The following is a 25,167-nucleotide window of genomic DNA, read 5'->3' on the forward strand; positions in this document are numbered from 1 at the left end:
ATGGTTTGGGTAGCTTAAATGTAAAATTGAATTACTGAGATGGATTTTCTCATTTATTTCAAATGTCATAGACGTGCTGCAACCTGCTAACTGTCAAGTACCTTCTTACCTGTGCCCTCATTTTTCCTGAGGCATCCACATGGTCCGGAAGAGGAAAGAGCAGATTGGCTGACTTACGGGCGGAGTTAGAGCAAGTATTGTGGTTATGGTGGTTTGGCCCAGGAGTCACATCTGAGCCCAGCTCACAGCTTACTAATTGTGTCCTTGGACAGATCCTTTTCACTCTTAGCCTCAGTTTTCTCATCTGTAAAGTGGACTTTTTTGTCCTCCTCCACTTGAATGTGGTCAGTGAAGGCAGGAACCATGTATGCCTAATTTTTAAATTTGAAACCCCAGGGCATAGCCCACAATCTGACACATAGGCAGCCCTCAAAACTGTGAATGATCCCTATAGTGTCTGGCTTGTAACAAATGCACAAAAGTATTATTTGAAATCCAATATGAAAAGTTGAACCTTAAAAAATATTTTCAGGATATTTCAACTAGCATTTAACAGGTCCCAACGATGTACAGGCGTAACCCAAGATGAATACTAAAGGCCTAGCACATCTGGCACACAGCAACGCAACACGTGTTTATGGGATGAACAGGCAAATAAGTGGATGATCAACAGTTCTCACTTGCCAGAGTTCCCTTTGCTGGAAAATGAGTAATCTTTTACCCAGCTTAAAAGTGGCCACCAGATGGAGGGAGCCAGGTCTCTCACTGTTGGGGTGGGAATTCACAGATAAGCAAGGGGAGGAGGCTCCAATGATCCGTGTAATGGATTAGAGTTGGAGATGTCAGCATGAGCTCATGTTTAGCTTAATATAAGTACAGATGTTTACCTAGAAATATTTATAGATATGTGTGTGTGTTTAATAGTATATACACACATTTTTTTGTTCTGTCAGCTGAGACTGCCTGAAAGAAATGACATCTCAGCAAGAAGCACACCTAGCACCCAGAGCTTGGTTTCTTTCTTTTTTTTTTTTTTTTTTTTTTTTTTGAGATGGAGTCTCGCTGTCACCCAGGCTGGAGTGCAGTGGCATGATCTCGGCTCACTGTAACCTCCACCTCCTGAGTTCAAGGAATTCTGTTTCAGCCTCCTGCATAACTGGGACTATAGGCACATGCCACCATGCCCAGCTAATTATTTTGTATTTTCAGTAGAGATGGGGTTTCACCATATTGGTCAGGCTGATCCCAAACTCTTGATCTCAGGTGATCCACCTGCCTCAGCCTCCCAAAGTGCTGGATTACAGGCACGAGCCACCATGCCCAGCCAGTTTGTAATGCCATTCTGCAATGAAAGGAATCAGGGTTCCTCGTAGAAATAGGATTCTGGGACGGGGGCAGGAAATATACAAGATAAGCCTGGAGCATCCTGTAGTGGCAGAAAGGAAAGAAGCACTCAAACCCAAATAAACTGGTATACACTGGGTGTAGGTCAAAGGAACACAAAGAACCACTTAAATTCCCCGTGGCCAAAATGAGAACAATTTGAGAAAAAAAAAAATTAGTACTGTATTATAACACAAAGGATAAAATAACAATGGTCCATACTGATATAAATGATTGAATACATGGGGGAGAAAAAACAAATCTCCCATGCAGAATTCCAGATAATCTCTGCAGATACTCTGCTCCCAAGGAGGTGGAGCAAAATCCCTAACTCCTTAATGTGTGGGCTGTGCATGGGGACCTCCTTCCAAAGAGTACAGTAGAGAAAAGAGGGGTGGGGAGAAGAATAAGTGTACGGTGCGGAGACTTGATACTACCTCAGTCAAGTGATCAAGTCAGCACCAACAGTGATAGGTAATGTTGACAGTAAGAACCCTTCCTTGGTAGAATGTGATGAGCATAGCACTTTACCTCTGTGATCTTCCTTCCAAAACCCCATAGCGCTAGTCTAATCCTGAGAAAAACATCAAATTCCAGTAGAGGGCCAGCCTACCAAAGATTGTGGCAGTACTCCTCAAAACTGTCAAGGTCATCAAAAATAAAAGGCTGAGGCCAGGCATGGTGGCCCACACCTGTAATCCCAGCACTTTGGGAGGCTGAGGTGGGTGAATCACAAGGTCAGGAGATCAAGACCATCCTGGCCAACATGGTGAAACCCCGTCTTTACCAAAAATACAAAAATTAGCCAGGTATGGTGGTGTATGCCTGTAATCCCAGCTGCTCGGGAGGCTGAGACAGGAGAATCACTTGAACCTGGGAGGCGGAGGTTGCAGTGAGCTGAGATCACACCACTGCACTCCAGCTAAAATAAAAATAAAAATAAAAGGCCGAGACACTGTCACTAACAGGAGTCTAAGACATAACAAATTAATGTATCCTGAATGGAAACCTGGAGCAGAAAAAGGCATAAGTAAAAGGAAGGAAATCCGAATAAACTGTACACTTTAGTTAATATAACAACAGTGCTTCGTTAATTTTAACAAATGTAATACACTAATAATGTAAGAATTTAGTAACGGGTAATTGCAGGGAGGTGTGGCACATGGGAACTCTGTACTCTTACAATTTTTTCTGTAAATCTGTTCTAAAAATTAACGTCCATTATTATTTTTTGGGGGGAGGGACACAGTCTTGCTCTGTCGCCCAGGCTGGAGTATAGTGGTGGGATCTCAGCTCACTGCAACCTGCGCCTCCTGGGTTCAAGCGATTCTCATGCGTCAGCCTCCCCAGTAGCTAGGTGCCTACCACCACACCTGGCTGATTTTATATTTTTAGTAGAAGACGTGGTTTCACCATGTTGGTGAGGCTGGTCTCGAACTCCTGACCTCAGGTGATACACCCGCCTCAGCCTCCCAAAGGGCTGGGATTACAGGCGTGAGCCACCACGCCCGGCAAAAATAACGTCCATTACTTTAAAATAAACAAACAAAAACACGTGGCCGACGGGGGCGGTGCAGATCCGACCTTCCGGAAGCAAAACAGGGCTTTGTACCGAACAAAGATGGCGGCCGCCGGCGTCGGGAGGAGGGCTGCCCTGAAGAAAGATGGCCTCCGCGCGAGGAGGAACCGGAAGCGCGGGTCTGGCGGCGGTACTGGTTCGCGGTCGGCGCGAGAACGCGCAGGGTGGCGCGGGTCCGGGCATGAAGCTGGGCTGGGCCGCGTTGGGCCTGCTGCTGCTGGCGCCGTCCGTGGTGCAGGCGGTGGAGCCCATCAGCCTGGGACTGGCCCTGGCCGGCGTCCTCACCGGCTACATCTACCCGCGTCTCTACTGCCTCTTCGCCGAGTGCTGCGGGCAGAAGCGGAGCCTTAGCAGGGAGGGTAGGCAGGGGCGGGGGCTGGGGCGGGGGCTGGGGCGGGGGCTGGAGGCTGGGGCGGGGGCTGGAGGCTGGAGGCTGGAGGCTGGGGCTGGGAGATGGCACTAGGGCTGGGCTAGGACCAGGGGATGGAGGATGGAGGATGGAGGCGGGGGGATGGCACCGGGGCCGGACTAGGACTAGGGCTGGAGCGGGGCTTGGGGGCTGGGCGATGGCACTAGGGCCGGGCCGGGCTGGGGCTGGGGCTGGTGAATCGCACTAGGGCCGGACTAGGACTAGGGCTGGAGCGGGGCTTGGGGGCTGGGGATCGGGGCGGGGACTGGGGCTGGGGGATGGCACTAGGGCCGGGCCGGGATAGGGATCAAATCCCAGGAGGGTCGGGCCTGGGCAGAGCTGAGTCCGTGCGGGCCGGACCCCGGAAGCCGAGCGGCCCCTGCAGGATGAGGCCTGGCCCCTTGGCCACCACAGACGGGCCAGACTTCAGTTGGAGACCTGAGGAGCCGGGCTGCAGGTTGGCCTACTTTGTGCTAAGCTGGGGGTGGACCGGTGGTAATCTCCCTCCGAAGTGGGCTCTGCTTCCTTTATAGCCTAGCGGGAGACAGGAAGGATGGTGAGGACTTCTTCGGAGGCGACCGGGAGGGACCAAACTGCTTTCTTTCCCCGCCCTGCCTTGGGGTGGGAGGAGCAGCACAGGGGTTAGAGGTGCAAACTGGTGGCAGTGGCAGTGGCAGTGGCACCCGCACCAAGGGCCTTTTCGGGAAGGAACCGGGCCAGGGCTTTAGAATAGGCAGGACCAGCAAAGGGAGGGCTCCCTGGACCACCGTCCCCTCTGGGCCAGGAGCTTACAGACCGCAGTACTTGAGGTTTCACAAGGTGCTTGAAGAGCTAGACGGCTTTGCTGGCTTTCTCATGGGCTGTAAATGTGGCTGCCTTTTGTCACTGTTTCTTCCCCACTCCTGATTGGCTTTGTCTCCCCCAGCATTGCAGAAGGATCTGGACAACAAGCTCTTTGGACAGCATCTTGCAAAGAAAATCATCTTAAATGCTGTGTTTGGTTTCATAAACAATCCGAAGCCCAAGAAACCTCTCACCCTCTCCCTGCACGGGTGGACAGGCACCGGCAAAAATTTCGTCAGCAAGATCATCGCAGAGAATATTTACGAGGGTGGTCTGAACAGTGACTATGTCCACCTGTTTGTGGCCACATTGCACTTTCCACATGCTTCAAACATCACCTTGTACAAGGCAAGGATGGGAGTTTGGAATCCCTTCCTGGATGTCGTCGGGTTTGGGGTCTCTTCGTTGTGGGATGAGATTTGGAAATTCTGTGTTGAAATGAGTGAGCCCTGAAAACGGTTCACGTCTCAGTTCCCCTTGGAAAGGTGTAGAAGTTAGAGTTTGAGATGCGTGGAGCAGTTAACACCATCAAAGCTTTGTGGTGGGTTCTGAAAATCGGTCCAGTGAGTTTGTAGGGTCATGGGATTTTAGAGGTGGACATGATCTAATCCATCTTAGAGATCAACACATCTCACTCGTTTTTTGTTTTTTTTTTTCTTTTATTTTGAGATGAAGTTTCACTCTTGCTACCCAGGCTGGAGTGCAATGGCATGATCTCAGCTCACTGCAACCTCTGCCTCCTAGTTCAAGCAATTCTCCTGCCTTAGCCTCCCAGGTAGCTGGGATAACAGGCTCCTGCTACCATGCCCAGCTAATTTTTATATTTTTAGTAGAGATGGGGTTTTGCCAACTTGGCCAGGCTGGTCTCGAACTCCTGACCTCAGGTGATCCGCCCAGCTCAGCCTCCCAAAGTGCTGGGATTACAGGTGTGAGCCACCATGCCCGGTCACATCTCACTCATTTTGTGAAAGAGAAAACATATGTAGAGAGTCCTAAGTTTGTTGAACCTACTGTTGCAAACTGCCCTTTTTTTTTCTTTGAGTCAGGGTCTCACTCTGTTGTCTAGGCTGGAGTGCAGTGACGCCATCTTGTCTCACGGCAACCTCCGCCTTCTGGGTTCAAGCGATTCTCCTGCCTCAGCCTCCCGAGTAGCTGTGACTACAGGCATGCACCACCACACCCGGCTAATCTTTGTATTTCTAGTAGAGATGGGGTTTCCCCACATTGGCCAGACTGGTCTCGAACTCCCGACCTCAAGTGATCTGCCCACCTCAGCCTCCCAAAGTGCTAGGATTACAAGTGTGGGCCACCTCGCCCAGCGGCAAACAGCTTTTATGGTTGAACTCACTGATTAGCAGCTTGGGCTTTGGCAGCAGACACATCTGGATTTGAGTCCTAACACTCTCCCAGCTCCATAGTCTTAGGACAGTTGCCTGACCTGAGACTCAGGTTCTGACTTACAAAGTGTTGCTTGTAACAATCCAGGGAACTCTGTCTGTCAAGTGTGTAACATGTGCCTGGTGCATGTTACAAATAAATGTTAACTGTTGCCTTTTAGATCCTTGTAACAGACCTGCAAGGTGGGCAAAAGTTATTATTTGTTTATTTTTTGAGACTGAGTTTCACTCTTGTAGCCCAGGCTGGAGTTCAATGGCACAATCTCCATCTGGGCTCACTGCAAACTCTGCCTCCCGGGTTCAAGTGATTCTCCTGCCTCAGCCTCCCAAGTAGCTGGGATTACAGGCGCCCGCCACCACACCCAGCTAATTTTTGTATTTTTAGTAGAGACAGGGTTTCACCTTGTTGGCCAGGCTGGTCTGGAACTCCTGACCTCAAGGTGATCCACCTGCCTCTGCCGCCCAAAGTGCTGAGATTACAGGCATGAGCCACCGTGCCTGGCCTCAATCAGTTATTTATCCCTGACTGTATCCATGGAAAAACGTGAACACATTTTTCCCTTCTGTTTGGGTAAGCACGTGGGTCATCCACTGTCCAGCGGTTCTGTACTGAAATGCGAATGTCCCATGGGTGTGGTGGCTCACACCTGTAATTCTAGCATTATGGGAAGCCAAACCGGCTGATCCCTTGAGCTCAAGAGTTCCAGACCTGCCTGGGGAACATGGTGAAATCCCATCTCTACTAAAAAAATACAAAAAAAAAATTAGTCAGGCGTGGTGGCACGCACCTGTAGTCCCAGCTAGGGGCCTGAGGCAGAAGGATGGCTTGAACCTGGGAGGTTGAGGCTGCAGTGAGCAGAGAGCCACTGCACTCCAGCCTGGGTGACAGAGTGAGACCCTGTCCCAAACAAGCAGGAACCATTCTAGAGGAATCAGGATGAGTTGGTCATCTTAGAACTGAGGCTTCACTAACAATAACTGTGACTTTAGGCAAGTTACTTCACTTGTCTGTGCCTCAGTTTTCTCATTTGTAAAAGAAGGAGCACAGTGGTAACTACCATGATGGGCTTTGGGAGGTCAGAGTAAAATATTTTATGAACAGACCAGGCGCGGTGGCTCACACCTGTAATCGCAGCACTTTGGGAGGCCAAAGCGAGTGGATCACCTAAGGTCAAGAGTTCAAGACCAGCCTGGCCAAGATGGTGAAACCCCATCTGTACTAAAAATACAAAAATTAGCTGGGCGTAGTGGCAGGTGCCTGTAATCTCAGCTACTCAGGAGGCTGAGGCAAGGGAATCGCTTGAACCTGGGAGGCAGAGGTTGCAGTGAGCTGAGATCACATCATTGCATTCCAGCCTGGGTGACAGAGCAAGACTCTGTCTCAAAAAAAAAAAAGTTGTATGAACAGTGCTTAGAATATTGTGTCCATAGTGTGTGCTCAGTACATGTTCCCTGTTACTGCATATAAGTTAGTAGGTCACCAGAGTAGGAAATCTTGGCTGCTGGAGCCTAACAAGTCTGAATGAATCCTTGTTTATTTCATTTTGTTTTATTGTTGTTTATTATTATTTGAGACAGAGTCTCACTCTGTTGCCCAGGCTGGAGTGCTGGACTGTAGTGGGGCAGTCTTAGCTCACTGCAACCTCCGCCTCCCAGGTTCCAGCGATTCTCAAGCCTCAGCCTCCCAAGTACCTGGGATTACAGTCACCCGCCACTACGCCTGGCTAATTTTTTTTTTTTTTTTTTTTTTAATGGAGTCTTGCTCTGTTGCCAGGCTGGAGTGTAGTGGCGTGATCCCAGCTCACTGCAACCTCCGCCTCCCGGGTTCACACAATTCTCCTTCCTCAGCCTCCTGAGTAGCGGGGACTATAGGCACCTGCCACCATGCCCAGCTAAATTTTGTATTTTTTTTTAGTAGAGACAGGGTTTCACCATGTTGGCCAGGCTGGTTTTGAACTCCTGACCTCAGGTGATCCGCCCACCTCAGTCTCCCAAAGTGCTGGGACTACAGGCATGAGCCACCATGCCTGGCCCTAATTTTTGTATTTTAATAGAGATGGGGTTTCACCATGTTGACCAGGGTGGTCTCAAACCCCTGACCTCAACTGATCCCGTCTGCCTCAGCATCCCAAAGTGCTTGGATTACAGGTGTGAGCCACCGTGCCCAACCTCACCCCCTTTTCAAATAAAAATCAGTATCCTCATGACATCCCACATTGCCCCTTTGATGACAAAAGAGCAGCAGCTCTGACAGCATCTGTGTGGCATCTCGCAGCACGGGAACTGTAATCAGAGTATTGGGCTTTGGAGTGAGACAGGACTGGGTTCAGGTCCCAGCTCTGCCCCGTATAGCTTACTCCACTCTCTTGGGCAAGTGGAGTAAGCTTGCTCTGTGCCTCAGTTCCCTCATCTGTAAAATGGGTATGATAGTGCTCACTCCATGGGGTTGTTAGGAACAAAGAAGATTTTGTGCATGTAAAGTTCTTAGTGCTGAGTGCACAGTGATCTGTAAGTGAAGCTGCGGTTCTCAGTGGTAGAAGGAGCTGATTGATGGCCCTGGCTGAGAACTTTGTGTTGGCTTTTTCCCCTTGTAATTCAGGATCAGTTACAGTTGTGGATTCGAGGGAACGTGAGTGCCTGTGCAAGGTCCATCTTCATATTTGATGAAATGGATAAGATGCATGCAGGCCTCATAGACGCCATCAAGCCTTTCCTCGACTATTATGACCTGGTGGATGGGGTCTCCTACCAGAAAGCCATCTTCATATTTCTCAGGTAAGGTCAGGGCTAGGACGTGATGGATGGGCCCCGAGCCCAAGTCTCCGAGCTCTAGGAGAAAACCCCATGCTTACCCGCTGGACTTGTTTTGCAGCAATGCTGGAGCAGAAAGGATCACAGATGTGGCTTTGGATTTCTGGAGGAGTGGAAAGCAGAGGGAAGACATCAAGCTCAAAGACATTGAACATGCCTTGTCTGTGTCGGTTTTCAATAACAAGAACAGTGAGTAGGGCCATCCCACCGCCAGTCCCATCTGGTTCCTAATCCTGCACCCAAAGTGTTAAAGCGTCAGGGTCACTGTCAGCATCACCTGGGAGCCGGGTAGAAAGAAATGCAGATTCTCAGTCCCTTTCCGAGTCATGAGGGGAATCTTTACTGACACACTCCAGGTAACTTTTATGAACACTAATGTTTGACAAGTGCTGTTTTATTTTTATTTTTGAGAGAGTTTTACTCTGTCACCGAGGCTGGAGTACAGTGGCATAATCTCACCTCACTGCCACCTCCGCCTCCCAGGTTCAAGCGATTCTTGTGCCTCAGCCCCCTGAATAGCTGAGGGATTACAGGTGCATACCACCACCCCAGCTAATATTTGTATTTTTAGTAGAGACGGGGTCTCACCATGTTGGCCAGGCTGGTCTCGAACTCTTGACCTCAGGTGATCCGCCCACCTCGGCCTCCCAAAGTGCTGGGATTATAGGCGTGAGCCACTGCGCCCAGCTTATTTTTTGAGACAGGGTCTCACTCTGTCACCCAGGCTGGAGTCCAGTGGTGTGATCTCAGCTCACTGGAGTCTTGACTTCCTAGGCTCAAGTGATCCTCCAGCCTCAGCCTCTCACGCAGGTAGAACCACAGGCTTGTGCCACCAGGCCTGGCTAAATTTTTTTTTTTTTTTTTTGTAGAGACGGAGTCTTCCTATGTTGCCCAGGCTGGTCTTGACTTCCTGGACTTAAGTGATCCTCCCGCCTCAGCCTCCCAAAATGCTGGAATTATAGGCATGAGCTACATACCTGGCCTGCTGGGGTTTTTTTTGTTTTTTTTTTTTTGAGACGGAGTCTCACTCTGTCACCCAGGTGGGATCTCGGCTTACTGCAAGCTCCACCTCCCGGGTTCACACCATTCTCCTGTCTCAGCCGCCCAAGTAGTTGGGACTGCAGGCGCCCACCACCACGCCCAGCTAATTTTTTGTATTTTTAGTAGAAACGGGGTTTCACCATGTTGGCCAGGCTGGTCTCGAACTCCTGACCTCAGGTGATCCGCCCGCCTCAGCCTCCCAAAGTGCTGAGATTACAGGCGTGAGCCACTGCACCCAGCCAATTCCCCCATTTTCTTCAGCTACATGATTTTCTTTTTTTTTTGAGACAGAGTCTCGCTCTGTCGCCCAGGCTGGAGTGCAGTGGTGGGATCTCAGCTCACTGCAAGCTCCGCCTCCTGGGTTCACGCCATTCTCCTGCCTCAACCTCCCGAGTAGCTGGGACTACAAGCGCCCGCCACCTTGCCTGGCTAGTTTTTTGTATTTTTTAGTAGAGACGGGGTTTCACGTGTTAGCCAGGATGGTCTCGATCTCCTGACCTCGTGATCTGCCCATCTCGGCCTCCCAAAGTGCTGGGATTACAGGCTTGAGCCACTGCGCCCGGCCGATTTTCTTTGTAGAAGAAAGAGCCAGTAGTTGAGCAACGAAGGCTGCCAAGGGCAGCTCAAGGGGAGAGATGACCTGTTAGTTTTTCCCTTTCTCTTCATTGCCCAAGAGCAACAGCCAGGGCCGGGCGCGGTGGCTCACGCCTGTAATCCCAGCACTTTGGGAGGCCGAGGCGGGCGGATCACAAGGTCAGGAGATCGAGACCACGGTGAAACGCCGTCTCTACAAAAAATACAAAAAAATTAGCCGGGCGCGGTTGTGGGCGCCTGTAGTCCCAGCTACTCGGGAGGCTGAGGCAGGAGAATGGCGTGAACCCAGGAGGCGGAGCTTGCAGTGAGCCGAGATCGCGCCATTGCACTCCAGCCTGGGCGACAGAGCGAGACTCCGTCTCAAAAAAAAAAAAAAAAAAAAAAAAAAGAGCAACAGCCAAATAGTGGTTGGACCCTTATTTTGTACTGAGCACCGTGTGAAACACTCTGCCCACGGATTTCACTCAGTCTTCACCATACCTCGTAGTGTAGAGACTGAGAGACTCAAAGAGATGTGGCAGCTTGCCCAGGGCCGTGCAGCCTGTTCAGTGTCTCTGATTCTAAAACCTGAGCTTTTAAGTTTTAGCTCGCTACTTCTCCAGGGAATGTCATGAGACCTTTGACCTTGAATCTGGGGAGGCGGAAAGCCAGCATAATGGAGGCTAACTCACTGGCTAACACCTGTGAGTTGTGCAGGGCTGCCTGTTCAAGTCTGTGCGCCTGAGGTTCTAGAGATGACAAAAACAGAAGGGCTCATTTGAGACAGACTTGCCAGGAAATTCATCCTACAGTTAGTGAACAACATGGGGTACCGTATGTCAGTGTGTGCCAGTGGAATACTACTGAGGCAAGACATGCATTTTGTAACATGTTGGATAGTTTCTTGGCCTTGCCAAAAAACATGAGCACATGCAGCAGAAACCTTAGCCTAATGCTGAGGCAGATGAGCCCAGTGGCCTCGAATCCACACTGTGGAGGTTACACGGCACTCAGGAGTGCCAGCCTGGGAGTCGGGCAGCCCTGGCCCAGAGACTGACTGTGGCCTCAGGCAGATGGCTGAACATTCATTCAACACATGTATATGGAGCATCTGGTAGGTGCCAGGCATCAAACCTAGGACTGGGGGCACAGCAGTGAACAAACACAGAAATTCTTGCCCTTATAGATCCTACATCCTAGTGATAAGAAAGAAAGAAAATGTATCAGATGATGGGGGATAGATACGTTGATGTGTGTGATGTGTTTGTGTGTATACATGCAGTACACATGCACACATCACACATGTACACACATGGACACATATATATATATCTATCTTTCTCCCCAGCGCCAGTAGAGGAAAAAAAGAAAGGCTTTGGGGTGCAGGGTAAGGATGGGCTCTGCTTTAATAGAGTGGACAGGGAAGGCTCCCTGTGAGGGTAGCATTTGGGCTGACCTGAGGGAGTGAGCCATGTGGATGTCTAAGGGAAAAGCATTCCCCAGTGCAGACAGCACATCCAGGGGCGTGAGCAGGGCCTGTGCTTGGAGTCATTGTGGCTGGTTGAGGATAAACAGAGGAGGGGAACAGGAGGTGATAGAAGAGGCGAGATTTGGGGTGGAGGTGCAGACCGTGGAAAGCCTGGTGGGCCATGGTGAACCTTGGATCTTATTCCAAGTGGAAGAGAGAGGCCTGGAGGGTCCTGGGCAGGCGGTGCTGTGATCTGACAAGGCCTTCACAGGACCTTGCTGGCAAGTGGGCGGAGGACAGACCCACAGCCACAGGGCCAGGGAACCCAGCGTGGAAGTAGTGGGGGTGGAGGGACATGGTCGGGTTCTGGGTGTGTTTCGAAGGTAGAACCTGTACGACTTCCTGCAGAATTGTATGTGGAAACGAGAGAAGAACCAAGGACCTAACTTGAGCAATGGGAAGGGTGGCGCTGCCATTGAAGGGAAGGGACAGCAGGAAGGACAGGCGAGTGCAGTGGACTATGGCATCAGGGCACCAGAGCAGAGCCGCGAAGCTCCAGGGAGGCCATCAGGCTGGGAGGGCAAACTTGGAAGTCCTCAGGAGATCATTGTAAAGTCTCAGGGTTGCCTGAGGTGACCTGTCATTCCTGGGTCTGCGTGGTTGGGTCCTTGTCGCTCGGGCTCTGCCCTGAGGTCCCGCCCAACCTGCTCCACCTCCCGCTCTCCATGTCCATTCTGCTGTGCGGCGTTCGTCACTCCAAGCACCATCTGAGACTGTTTCCTGGTTTGTCGGGTGTCTCCTGCCCTAGAGTGGTAAAGCCGTGAGGGCTGTCTGCCCTCAGCTGTGTCCCCAGGCCCAGGGCGTGCCTGGCAGAGAGCAGGCCTCTGAGAACCAGCTCGTGATAGCGAGACTGCCCCTTGTTCCCATTCAGTGGTTGGTTCTGTTCTTTCCCTGGCCACAGGCTCCACTCTATCAGTCAGCCACACATTTATTGAGCACCAATTGTGTGCAAAGCACTGTTGGGCATGAAACGTATTAACCCAGTGAATGAGGAGAAGCTTGAGTTGGAGACGGAGCCCCAGAATTACATGGCAGAGCAGAAGGGTATCAGCTCACTAGAAGACACGCGTGGGCTGGTGGGCGACGTAGTGTGTGCTGTGTCATCTGGGGCTGGGAGGAGGTGTGCTGGGTCAGGAGTTCCAGGAGCCCAGGAGGAGTGGATGGGGCAGGTGCAGAGCCAGCCCACATTTAGGGGAGAAAACACAGCCAAGGCCAGGCCTTCACAGGGAGCCCGGCGTGGGCTGCACATCTGCACTCCCAAGGCTAGTTTTGGTGCCCACATGCTCTGCAGGGGCTGGGCACTGTGGCAGCGGCAGCAGCCTTCCCTGTTAGTCCAGCTGCTGAAACTCCAGGGAGAGTAAATTACCAGCGTGGCTGGTAGTCCTTCCCGGGAACTCTTCTTGCCTCCTGCTTTCTGTGGAACTCTGCCTTCCCCACTGCCTCTGCTTGTTCCTGGGCCCCAGAACCTCTTTCCCATCTTCAATCTCTTAGGTCATACCTTGGGAGGCCTCCCCCAGCCCGCAGTGTAAAGAGGGTGTCCCTTTCCACTGTCACAGAAGCATCCCAATGTGCAGGTGCCTGTTAACATCTGCGTTCCCCACTGATCTGGAGCTCCACAAGGGAGAGGGCACACACAGTAGGTGTGTGTGGGATGGGTGGGAGGGTGGATGACCCCTGTATATGTATGTGGGATGGATGGGAGGGTGGGGACCCCCAGTAGGTGTGTGTGGGATGGATGGGAGGGTGGGTGACCCCAGTAGGTGTGTGTGGGATGGATGGAAGGGTGGGTGACCCCAGTAAGTGTGTGTGGGATGGATGGGAGGGTGGGTGACCCCAGTAGGTGTGTGTGGGATGGATGGGAGGGTGGGTGACCCCAGTAGGTGTGTGTGGGATGGATGGGAGGGTGGGTGACCCCAGTAGGTGTGTGGGGGATGGATGGGAGGGTGGGTGACCCCAGTAGGTGTGTGTGGGATGGGTGGGAGGGTGGCTGACCCCAGTAGGTGTGTGTGGGATGGATGGGAGGGTGGCTGACCCCAGTAGGTGTGTGTGGCATGGATGGGAGGGTGGGTGACCCCAGTAGGTGTGTGTGGGATGGATGGGAGGGTGGGTGGGTGACCCCAGTAGGTGTGTGTGGGATGGATGGGAGGGTGGGTGACCCCAGTATGTGTATGTGGGATGGATGGGGGGTGGGTGACCCCAGTAGATATGTGTGGGACAGATGGGAGGGTGGGTGAGTGACCCCCAGGAGGCGTGTAGAGGGTGGGTGGGTGGATGTGGATGAACAGCACCTTGTTTCTTCTTCCCAGGTGGCTTCTGGCACAGCAGCTTAATTGACCGGAACCTCATTGATTATTTTGTTCCCTTCCTCCCCCTGGAATACAAACACCTAAAAATGTGTATCCGAGTGGAAATGCAGTCCCGAGGCTATGAAACTAATGAAGACATTGTAAGCAGAGTGGCTGAGGAGATGACATTTTTCCCCAAAGAGGAGAGAGTTTTCTCAGATAAAGGCTGCAAAACGGTGTTCACCAAGTTAGATTATTACTACGATGATTGACAGCCATGATTGGCAGCCGAGTCTCTGCTTGGAGTTGGAAAAGAACAGTCGTTTCACGCCTCCTCCCCCAGCTCCTTTCCCTGGAAGAGGAATCAGAGTGAATGTTTCCTGTTTGATGTGACAGGAATTCTGTCCCCGGCATTGTTTCCACCCCCTGGTGCCTGTAGGCCACCGAGGGACCATGGGCAAGGACATGAAGCTTCCCCAGCCCGCACAGAAGGAAGGAGCCAGCTCCCAGCCCACTCATCGCAGGGCTCATGATTTTTTACAAATTATGTTTTAATTCCAAGTGTTTCTGTTTCAAGGAAGGATGAATAAGTTTTATTGAAAATATAGTAACTTTATTTAAAATGATTTTTAACATTATGAGAGACTGCTTAGATTCTAAGTTGTTGGCCTTGTGTGTGTGTTTTTTAAGTTCCCGTCATTATAACATATACTGTGATGTATCTTTACTGGAAATGAGCCCAAGCACACGTACATGGCATTTGTGCCACAGGAGGGCATTGCTGGGGATGCGGCTGGAGCACGAGCCAGCTCTGTCCCAGGATGGTCCCAGCGGACGCTGTCAGGGGCAATGAAGTGTTTAGATGAAGGACAAGTAGGTAAGAGGACGCCTTCAGGCACCACAGATAAACCTGAAACAGCCTCTCCAAGGGTTTTAACCTTAGCAACAAAGGGAGCTGTGGGAATGATTTTGGCAACACTGTCAACGTTTGTTAGAACAAGTCTTTTGAAAGAAAAGTATTTCCAGTTTGTCACTTGCCACTCTATTTTGCAAAAGGTGGCCCTTCACTGTCCATTCCGAATGAGCCACACGTGCCCTGCTGGATTCTAAATTATGTGAATTTTGCCATATTAAGTCTTCCTCATTTATACTAGTTTTTGTTACATTCAGTCAAATCCCCGAAACCTCCTATAAAGCTTAGCTGCCCCTTCTGAGGATGCTGAGAACGGCATCTGTCTTTATAAATGCAAATGGCTACCGTTTTACAATAAAATTTTGCATGTGTCATTGGTGAGTACATTTTTGAAGAGGGAGAAGTGCCCCTCCACTGTGGCCTTGTGAGGAGAGGCTGGGAGTGAAGACCTAGCAGAACAATCCAGGTTGGAAAGAAAGTCTCACACAGGGATCTGAGGATCTTACGATGGCTCTGTCCCCTCGCCCAGTGGTCTGGGAAGTCGCCCTCCATTGTGCGGTTCCTGGAGCTCCTGACACCCAGCCACGGAGTTCAAGTACAGCTGAGATGCCAGCAGGAACAGTACTGTAGACTAAGGTAAGCGCTGTGTCCCCGCACGTGGGCAGTGCTCCCATGGGTGCGGCTGCTGCTGTGGAGAGCACTGCAAGAACCACTTCTAGTAGGCACGGAAGACGAGTTGGTGGCCTAAGCTGCAGGTCTAATGCAAGTCTCCTCTGCCTTATGGCTCCCCAGCCTGCATGGGGTCCCACTAGGGCACCCAAGCCCTAAAGATGGCTCCAAGCATTAGAAAGTTCTTGGTATTTAGCTGCAGCCGGCCTGTTACGTCCCTGGGAGTGACAGATGAGGTCTAATCATTCATTTGAAGAGTGTGGCCCAGGCACCAGAAGTCCCAAGTTAAGGAACACGGGTCCCCTGACAGTTTTTGGAAGGTTCAGTTTTTGTAGATGAGCCCGTGTGGGTAGAACAGGAACTGCGTTAGACTGAGAACCAGACCTAGAAAGTTGGTCTCCTGGGAATAGAGTACCTTCAGTTGAGAAATTAAGGGAGTGGGTGGGGTGATGGTGGTGAGAGTTTGTGCTTTCTAGTCCATCTGCGAATCCTCAATCCTGTGAAGAGGGTGGGTGTTAGCCATTCACTGACGAGACAATACCGGGTTATGTGTAATTAAGCCAAGATCAGATTAGCATTTAGGATTTTTTTTTTTTTTTTTTTTTTTTTTTTTTGAGACAGTTTCACTCGTTGCCCAGGCTGGAGTGCAATGGTGTGATCTCAGCTTACGGCAACCTCCGCCTCCCAGGTTCAAGCGATTCTCCTGCCTCAGCCTCCCGAGTAGCTGGGATTACAGGCATGCTCCACCACGCCTGGCTAATTTTATATTTTTAGTAGAGATGGGGTTTCTCCATGTTGGGCAGGCTGGTCTCAAACTCCCAACCTCAGGTGATCCACCCGCCTCAGCCTCCCGAAGTGCTAGGATTATGGGTGTGAGCCACCACGCCCGGCCTCGGATTTCTTATTTACCAGGTTTTACCAGTTTCAGGGGTTAGGTTTCCTCACCTGAGCTCAGGTTCAGGATGTCAGAGGTCTTTACCAGTACCTCAGTTTCCTCCCACATTAATTTTGGGAGAAAGTATTTTATTGGAAGTCTGTCTTTGATGAAATATACATCAGCTAATTTAACTTCTGTGTATCTGGGGGAAGAGCTTTTAAGGTAAATAGTGCTTCTGTATCGCAGATTGCCCACCCGCCTGTCCAGGGTACAGTGAGTCTCCCAGCTGTGCTGCTAAAATTCATTCTGAACTTTGGTACCAAATAAATTAGAAAAAAAAAGTTAGCAAGTGGCATTTCACATGATAAAATCTAGGCTTTATTATTTTATATTCAGTAGGTCAATAAAGCTCTTGTCCACATCTTACAAGGGAGGTGGAAGAGGCGGGGTCATGATCAACCACGGCCTTTTCAAGTTACAAATCAGTAATAGCAGTCCAAAGGTGGCAAATAGGTATTTGTTGCATCACTGTAAACAAAATCTTGTCTCCTCTCAACCGGATGCCCAACATTTTATAAAAGAAGTGTAACTTAGCTCCAATTTGAGGATACGTACTAAAAATTTTAAACCTCACCTTGGTGTTTTTTTCAAGACTAATGCCTGTAAGGCATTTCCATGTCATAAATTCTACCGTATTTTTATGTAAAAAATGCTGCACATTGTTGTAATTGTGTCTGCAGCTGTGCTGCGATTATGAGACAGATGCAATGATTCACACTGGCTGGAAGCTAAGTCTCACAGCCCAGGGATCAGGGCAGTCCAGCCTGGCGCTGCCACAAAGGGTGGTGGTATCAGGTCACACCCAGGACCTGCCACGACTGTAGACTGACCTTGTTTGATCCACAGTTGTGACCACGTATTACCACAAATTTAACAATAAAAAATTGTTTTAAGAGTATCTGAGAAAGGACTAAGCAATCATTCCATTTTGTGTCCTTCCCTCGTTTTAAAATGAGCAATGTCCTTTAAGATCTGCAAGCTGACTGTTCAGTCTGGGCCCATGTCATCCTTCCAGAATGAGCACATCCTAGGATTTCAAATGGTTCTACAAAATAAAGTGAGAGATGGACCCAAGTATAAAGTCTTAACAAGCATCTCACCATGGAAACCAAGGACTCACATTGAAAGCCAGTGGTCTCACTGTGACTCAACCCTATGACGATAGATGGTTAGAGGGACTCGAGCAGTGAGCCAAGCTCAGATGCGGCACAAGGAAGGCTGGGGATGATACCAGCTGAGATGGTGAAGGATTCCACAGTCAGGGCTGTATTAGCAGCCAGAACAATGGACAGCCGGGAGAGACCTGTCTGTCCAGGTCTGCTGCAGAGGTGTTAGGTGAAGGCCCCACCCCACACACAGACAGGTCAGCCCAGATCAAGAGTGCTCAGTGGGCACGGCCACATCCTCCTGTCAGACACCGTCTGCACCTCCACCCCCGATTTTAATTGAATACACTTCAAGTCAGTGAACTCTCTCTGTGTAAAGAACGAAACAGAGGCCGGGCGCAGTGGCTCAAGCCTGTAATCCCAGCACTTTGGGAGGCTGAGGTGGGCGGATCACGAGGTCAGGAGATTGAGACCACCCTGGCTAACGCGGTGAAACCCCGTCTCTACTAAAAATACAAAAAATTCGCCACGCGTGGTAGCGGATACCTGCAGTCCCAGCTACTCAGGAGGCTGAGACAGCAGAATGGCGTGAACCCGGGAGGCAGAGCTTGCAGTGAGTGGAGATCGTGCCACTGCACTCCAGCCTGGGCGACAGAGCGAGACTCTGTCTCAAAAACAAAAAAAGAACGAAACAGAGCAAAAGGATGTTTTCGGCCAACAAGAACCCAGCGCTCCCCAGCCTGCCGGTGGGAACCCAGTGCCCCTCAGCCTGCAGCAGGTTCCTGGACTCCTTTAGTCCTGATAGTAGCTTCTGAGGTGCGGGTGCTGTGAGTCAGAAACCATTGCCAGGCCTGCCATGCACAGCTGTTTTCAGGCACTTCTGTCACGGTCAGTACATTAAGTGTGAAGGGGATTTTAAAAGTTCATCTTCAGCTGCAAAGAAGAGCTGGACGGCTGTCATCTTGCAAAATGACAAATGTACGCAATAGATTCACGTGTTTTCCAAAATCAACTCTTAGATTCTATATCCCAGCCGGGCACAGTGGCTCATGCTTGTAATCCCAGCTACTCGGAAGGCCGAGGCATGAGAATCCCTCAAACTGGGAGTGGAGGTTGCAGTGAGTTGAGGATTGCACCACTGCACTCCAGCTTGGATGACAGAGCGAGGCCCTGTCTCAGAAAAAAGATTCTATATCCCCAAACTCTAAGGTGCAAACAGGCAAAACCCCAAAGCGGTCTTCAGGGTTCTTCGGAAAGGCAAGGCCTCTGCGGAGCCTCCCAGCTGCCTCCTACCCCATCCAGACAGGAGCTCAGTGGAAATCAAGCCGCGACTGCACAGTCTTGCAGCCCTTGTCTGAGTAGATTTTCTCGTCTTTGGGGAAAAACGTCATTTCCTCTGCCACTCTTGTGACAATGTCTTCATCTATAGCAGAGCCACGGGCCCTCATCTCGGCCCTCACACACATTTTCACATGTCTGTACTCCAAAGGCAGGAAGGGGATAAAGTAATCAATGAGGTTTTTGTCGATCAGTCCACTGTGCCACAGGCCACCTGCGGAACAAGACAAAGCTGGGTTTCCCGCCGCCACCGCCACCGCCACCTGGCCAAGCTCCAATCCCAACCGTCAGCACGTGCCTCAAGTCCGTACCCCTTAAGAGAGTCTCGTCGGTGTGCAACAAGCCCATGTAGGACTCAGCTGGACACTCACTAACTGGTTTCAAGGACAGTATACCTAAGAAAATTCGAGACTTTAGCAAAGCCAGAAGTCCAGTGGGATCCTGTGGCTTTGTGAAACAATGCAAGAGCAGACGGTTCACTGCTGGACAGTTAAGGGGCTCCTTTACCCTGGTGCACTCACTGTGTTTATTATTGAAGACTCCAACAGACAGTACAGGTTCCAGGTCCTTCAGCTGAATGTCTTCCCTCTTTCTTCCGGCCCGCCAAAAGTCAAGAGCTGTCTTAGTTATAAGGTCCCCGCCTGCATTGCTGAGTTTGCCAGAGAAATAAAGATTAAAATCACATATTAAGACTTCTGTGTCAGCCGGGTGTGGTGGCTCACGCCTGTAATCCCAGCACTCTGGGAGGCCGAGGCAGGCAGATCACCTGAGGCCAGGAGTTCGAGGCCAGCCTGACCAACATGGAGAAACCCCGTCTCTACTAAAAACACAAAAATTAGCCAGGCTAATGGTGGTGCATACCTGTAATCCCAGCTACTCGGGAGGCTGAGGCGGGAGAATCATTTGAACTAGGGAGGCAGAGGTTGCAGTGAGCCGAGATCATACCATTGCACTCCAGCCTGGGCAACAAGAATGAAACTGTCTCAAAAAACAAAACAAAAAAAAAAAACAAAAAAAAAACTTCTGTGTCTTACCAAGAAATGAACCTGCTCTATTGTCCGTTTTTTGAGACACTCTGTCACCCAGGCTGGAGTGCAGTGGTGCAATATTGGCTCACTGCAACCTCCACCTCCCAAGTAGCTGGAATTACAGGTGCCTGCCACCACGCCCCTTCTAATTTTTGTATGTTTAGTAGAGATGGGGTTTCACCATGTTGGCCAGGCTGGTCTTGAACTCCTGACCTCAAGTGATCTGCCCACCTCGGCCTCCCAAAGTGCTGGGATTACAGGCGTGAACCATCACGCCTGGCCAAAGATCTATTTTCATAAAGGAATATTTACTGAGTGCTACTACAAAAAAGTGTCTGCTCTCGTGGAACTTAAAATGTTTATTCACAACTAGCTGGGATAATGCTATGGCACTTTAGAACCCTAAAAACGAACATGCGCAATTAATAAAATTACCTGTTTTCATTTGTTTCATTTTTAGGGTCGGGGTCTTGATTTGTCACCCAGGCTGGAGTGCAGTGGCATGATCATAGCTCAATAAAACCTTGAACTCCTGGGCTCAACCAATCCTCCTGCCTCAACTTCCCCAAGAGCTGGGACTCCAGGCCTACGCTACCATGCCCGGCTAAAATTGCCTGCTATCATTGATTCTTTTTTTTTTTGAGACAGAGTCTCGCTCTGTCGCCCAGGCTGGAGTGCAGTGGCACGATCTCTGCTCACTGCAAGCTCCACCTCCTGGGTTCACGCCATTCTCCTGCCTCAGCCTCCTGAGTAGATGGGACTACAGGCACGTGCCACCACACCCAGCTAATTTTTGTATTTTTCGTAGAGACAGGGTTTCACCGTGTTAGCCAGGATGGTCTCAATCTCTTGGTGATCCGCCCACCTCGGCCCTTCAAAGTGCTGGGATTACAGGCGTGAGCCACCGCTCCCGGCCCAGTGATTATTTCTTTAGTTCATTTCCACAACCCACACTGTGTGCCATGCTGAGACTGGCAAAGGAAAAGAAAAGTAAAGCAGTAGGTAAGTGCCTTGTGCCAAGCAGGCACTTTTGTCCTGGTAAACCAAGTGCTGATGGTCCTCGGGACCTCATTTTATCATTGAGAGAATGAAGGGCTTGTGTGCCCCAAAAGACCGCCTCCTGCTGACCTGAGAAAGATGAAGATGGCTTTGCGGTAAGACACTCCGTCAACCTGCTCGTAGTAGTCTAGAAATGGCTTGATTGCGTCAATGATCCCGGGGTGCAATTTATCCATCTCGTCAAATATGAAAACAGAGTTCGCACATGCACTCACATTACCGCGGATCCACTTCTGTAACTGGTCCTGGACCAACCGTGAAAGAAGAAATAGGATGCGAAGCTCAAAGGGTGCACCAAGAGGAGCGCGGGAACCATCTGCTCCTCATGCACTGAAGGACAAGGTCAGAGCTCTTAGAACTGCACCCTCACCCCCACTCGCTGGGTAATAGCTTTTCTAAAACCTTATTTCTAAAAAGTGGAAATTGGCAGAGACAGATGCTAAAATGCAGAGAAGCTTTTACCTAACTCAAATGACATATTAAATGTGACTTTTTAAAGGTGTAAGAGGTACAAGATCCGTGATTTTTTTTTTTTTTTTTTTTTGAAACAGGGTCTCGCTCTATCCCCTAGGCTGGTGTGTAGTGGCACGATCTCAGCTCCGCCTCTTGGGTTCAAGAGATTCCCCTGCCTCAACCCCCCCTGTAGCTGGGACTACAGGCGCCCCCATCCCCCACACCACACCTGGCTAATTTTTTTTTTTTTTTTTTGAGACGGCGTCTCGTTCTGTCGCCCAGGCTGGAGTGCAGTGGCCGGATCTCTGCTCACTGCAAGCTCCGCCTCCCAGGTTTACGCCATTCTCCTGCCTCAGCCTCCAAAGTAGCTGGGACTACAGGCGCCTGCCACCTCGCCCGGCTAGTTTTTTGTATTTTTTAGTAGAGACGGGGTTTCACTGTGTTCGCCAGGATGGTCTCAATCTCCTGACCTCGTGATCCACCCATCTCGGCCTCCCAAAGTGCTGGGATTACAGGGTTGAGCCATCGCGCCCGGCCACCTGGCTAATTTTTGTATTTTTAGTAGAGACAGGGTTTCGCCATGTTGGGCAGGCTGATCTCGAACTCCTGACCTCAGGTGATCCACCCACCTCACCCTCCCAAAGTGCTGAGATTACAGGAATGAGCCACCTGGCAAGATCCGTGAATATCATTCACTGCTAACCTAGCCATAGTTTTCATCTCTCTTGGACTACAATCTCAAGTTAGTACCACTAGACATACTGAGGAATAAGAAACTAGATTAGACCTGCATAGTACGCAGTACCCCAGACCAACAGAGCTGACACACTGACATTTCATGAAAAGCATCTGTTCCAGATGCTTTCATGAAACAAACATAAAGACACTGAAGCAACAAGCCCTCTACCCCAAAGTGTGAAAGGCTGTACCATGAAGCTCCCCGAGACATGCCCTTATCCATTTATATTCCTCTGTTTCTAGAGATTTATAAAGAATGTAGAAAACAAGAAAATCCTTCCTTCCTTTTTGGCAGTCTTCCCTGTCTCATGTCAGTTTGCAGGGCAAATACTTCTACTTCCTTGTTCACTTAAGTTTCTGTTTCTTTCTTCAGTCTCCACCTAACAGGAGGAATTTTTTTTTTTTTTTTTTTGAGATACACTCTTACTCTGTCGCCCAGACTGGAATGCAGTGACACAACCATGGTTCATTGTAGCCTCAGCCTCCTGGGCTCAAGCAATCCTCCATGTCCGCCTCCCAAGTAGCTGGGACTACAGGTGCATGCCACTACACCTGGCTAATTTTTTATTTTTTGTAGAGTTGGGGTCTTGCTATATTGCCAGGGGGAATGTTAACCTTGACAAGGGCAACATTCATTTAAATGAGAACTAACCCTCTTAGACAACTTAAAATACATGTGAAAACAATATCTCAAAAGGAGAAACGGTCTCAAGGTTCAGTTCTTTGAGGCTTCCTTTGAAGAAAGCAATGCCAAGGACATGAAAGATGGGAGGAACAAAGGGAATAAAACCTGTTTAAGAGAAAAAAGACCTCTAGGCTACATTGCAAAGAGCAGAGGCAAAGCTGAGGCTGCACCAGAGGTGGGCAGCATCGAAGGAAGCCACCCCCAAGCTAATCCTTGAAGACTGACTGCCCCTCTCACCAACTGCACTGCTGCGGATGCCGGATCCCTTCACTCACCGGAGAAGGTGGCTACCATGTCAACTGGGAGTTGGGAGGTTTTGGTTCAAGTTCCTGCTCTGCCACAAAGATTATAAGGAGTAAGTCACCTTGCCTCTCTTGGCTCCAGGCTCCATCTTTTTTTTTCTCTCTCTCTCTTTTTTGAGACAGAGTCTCACTCTATTGCCCAGGCTGGAATGCAGTGGCACAATCTCAGCTCACTGCAACCTCCGCCTCCTGGGTTCAAACGATTCTCCTGCCTCAGCCTCCCGAGTAGCTGGGATTACAGATGTGCACCACCACACCCAGCTAATTTTGTGTTTTCAGTAAAGACGGGGTTTTTCCATGTTAGTCAGGCTGGTCTTGAACTCCCGACCTCAGGTGATCCACCTGCCTCGGCTTCCCAAAGTGCTGGGATTACAGGCCTGAGCCACTGCACCTGGCCTTGACTACATCCTCTTTTTATTTTTTTTTGAGATGGAGTACAGTGGTAGATCTGGGCTCACTGCAACCTCCGCCTCCCAGGTTCAAGTGATTCTCCTGCCACAGCCGCCCAAGTAGCTGGGATTACAGGCGCGCGCCACCGTGCCCGGCTAATTTTTGTACTTTCTGGTAGAGACGGGGTTTCACCATGTTGGCCGGGCTGGTCTCAAACTCCTGGCTTCAAGTGATCCGCCCGCCTCGACCTCCCAAAGTGCTAGGATTACAGGCGTGAGCCACCGCGCCCAGCCCTTGGCGCCATCTTTTAATGCGAATAACATGCCCTACCCCACTGGACTGTTTTGGAACCAAGTAAGAGAAATGTAGGAGAGCTTTGTAACTACCTGGACTAAGTGTGCCTTAACTCAGTGGAGCCGGGGGCTACTGCAACACAAAGGAAAGAGAAGCAGAGGCCAGAGTTAGTGAGCAGGTCACCCAGACCAGTCCGACTGGCCTGCGGACGAGATAATAGCGGGTTCTCTTGCCTGGTACAGTTTTATCTTCTGTTCATGAGGGAAGTGCAGAGTCGATACAAACAGGTGGACAAAGTTACTCTTCAGGCCTTTTGGGTGAAGATTTTCAGCCACAATTTGACTGACAAAATTCTTGCCTGTGCCAGCCCAGCCGTGTAAGGAAAGGGTCAAAGGTTTCTTGGGATTTTTGTTGTTCCTGAAGCCAGTCAGCGCCTTGAGAATCACTTCCGTGGCCAGATGCTGTCCAAACAGCTTCTCCTCCAAATCCAGCTTGAGAGCTGCAAGAACAGCCCCAGAACAGAAAGAGAAACAGACGTTAAAAAATGCATCAGCAACGCAGTACTTTCCCAGCTGCCCAAAGCAAGAAGGTTCCAGCAGGATGTCTGCCAAACCCTAGGGCCGAGGTAGTCAAATGATGCCACTTTCAGGTAAACGGATTATGTGGAGGTTCTTAACGCTTTGGGGTCTGATAGAGAAGCTAAATGTTCATCCATTCGGAGATGAACCATCGCTTGACTGAGCGCTTGCTATTCCCGGCCACCCCTGCTGGCCCGCAGGAAAACCGGGGCCAAATGTGGGCTTTCTGAGCGATGCAGCACGTCTGAAAGCTACTTAATAGGGTTGGCAGAGTGCAGAAGGGCCGCCCACCGTACTTTCCGTTTCTTCTGCCTACGATCCTCAGGAACAGGAGCTTTAGAAAGGCGCTGGGGCAGAGCCCCACGACCTGGAGGCTGTTTGCGAAGGCACCGCTTCCAGGGATGGAGCTCGCATCGCGTTCCCGCGAACGGTTCCGGGGCCGCCCCATCCGCTCCCCACCCACCCCAGCTGTGACCACCGCCGTCTAGATGCCGCGCGCCCGGTCCGTGCCAGGAGCCCACGCGCTCCAGTGCCCGGCCTGGGGTCGCAGAGGCCCCCGCGCCCCCCGCAGCGCCGACCCGCAGCTCGCGCGCGCAGTACCCGAAGCGTTGAGCGGCCGCTCCTCGCGGCAACACTCGGCGAAGCGGCAGTAGATGTCATTGTAGGACAGGTAGCCGGTGATGGCCGACGCGGCCCCGATGGCGAGGCCCACGGTGATGGGCTCGAACGCCGCCACCACTCGGGCCGCCAGCAGCAGCGCCAGCGCCGCGGCGCCCCGGAGCCACCCAGCCCACAACATCCCGCTCTTGGTAGCCCGCAGAAGCCGCT

General features: G+C 50.7%; 2 protein-coding genes and 1 long non-coding RNA gene across 17 annotated transcripts; 2 read left to right on the forward strand and 1 right to left on the reverse strand.

Annotated features, from left to right (window-relative positions):
• The first annotated feature begins 71 nt into the window (after positions 1-71).
• On the forward strand, positions 72-2,184 carry LOC144335107 (uncharacterized). The gene is made up of 2 exons (XR_013405548.1): positions 72-556; positions 1,239-2,184. It is a non-coding gene; the product is annotated as an uncharacterized LOC144335107 (long non-coding RNA).
• On the reverse strand, positions 2,180-25,167 carry TOR1B (torsin family 1 member B). 11 transcript variants are annotated; one of them, NM_001257748.1, is given in 6 exon segments: positions 2,180-2,202; positions 18,522-19,026; positions 19,334-19,461; positions 20,969-21,144; positions 23,995-24,260; positions 24,940-25,156. In NM_001257748.1, coding segments are annotated over 5 exon segments (1,011 nt in total). In that variant the 5' UTR covers positions 25,139-25,156; the 3' UTR covers positions 2,180-2,202; positions 18,522-18,784.
• On the forward strand, positions 3,095-15,136 carry TOR1A (torsin family 1 member A). 5 transcript variants are annotated; one of them, XR_013405465.1, is made up of 6 exons: positions 3,095-3,321; positions 4,297-4,562; positions 8,211-8,386; positions 8,484-9,146; positions 9,775-10,144; positions 10,455-11,255. XR_013405465.1 is itself a non-coding variant. In XM_015116587.3 (5 exons), the coding sequence occupies exons 1-5, from the start codon at positions 3,144-3,146 to the stop codon at positions 14,119-14,121; spliced, it is 999 nt and encodes a 332-aa protein (XP_014972073.2). In that variant the 5' UTR covers positions 3,095-3,143; the 3' UTR covers positions 14,122-15,136. The 5 variants fall into 5 exon arrangements, 1 of the variants encoding a protein (XP_014972073.2); XR_013405464.1 differs by having other exon boundaries at positions 9,775-10,138; positions 10,447-11,255; XR_013405462.1 differs by having other exon boundaries at positions 8,484-10,144.

This window comes from Macaca mulatta, chromosome 15 (genome assembly GCF_049350105.2).
Source record: "Macaca mulatta isolate MMU2019108-1 chromosome 15, T2T-MMU8v2.0, whole genome shotgun sequence".
Taxonomy (NCBI): domain Eukaryota; kingdom Metazoa; phylum Chordata; class Mammalia; order Primates; family Cercopithecidae; genus Macaca; species Macaca mulatta.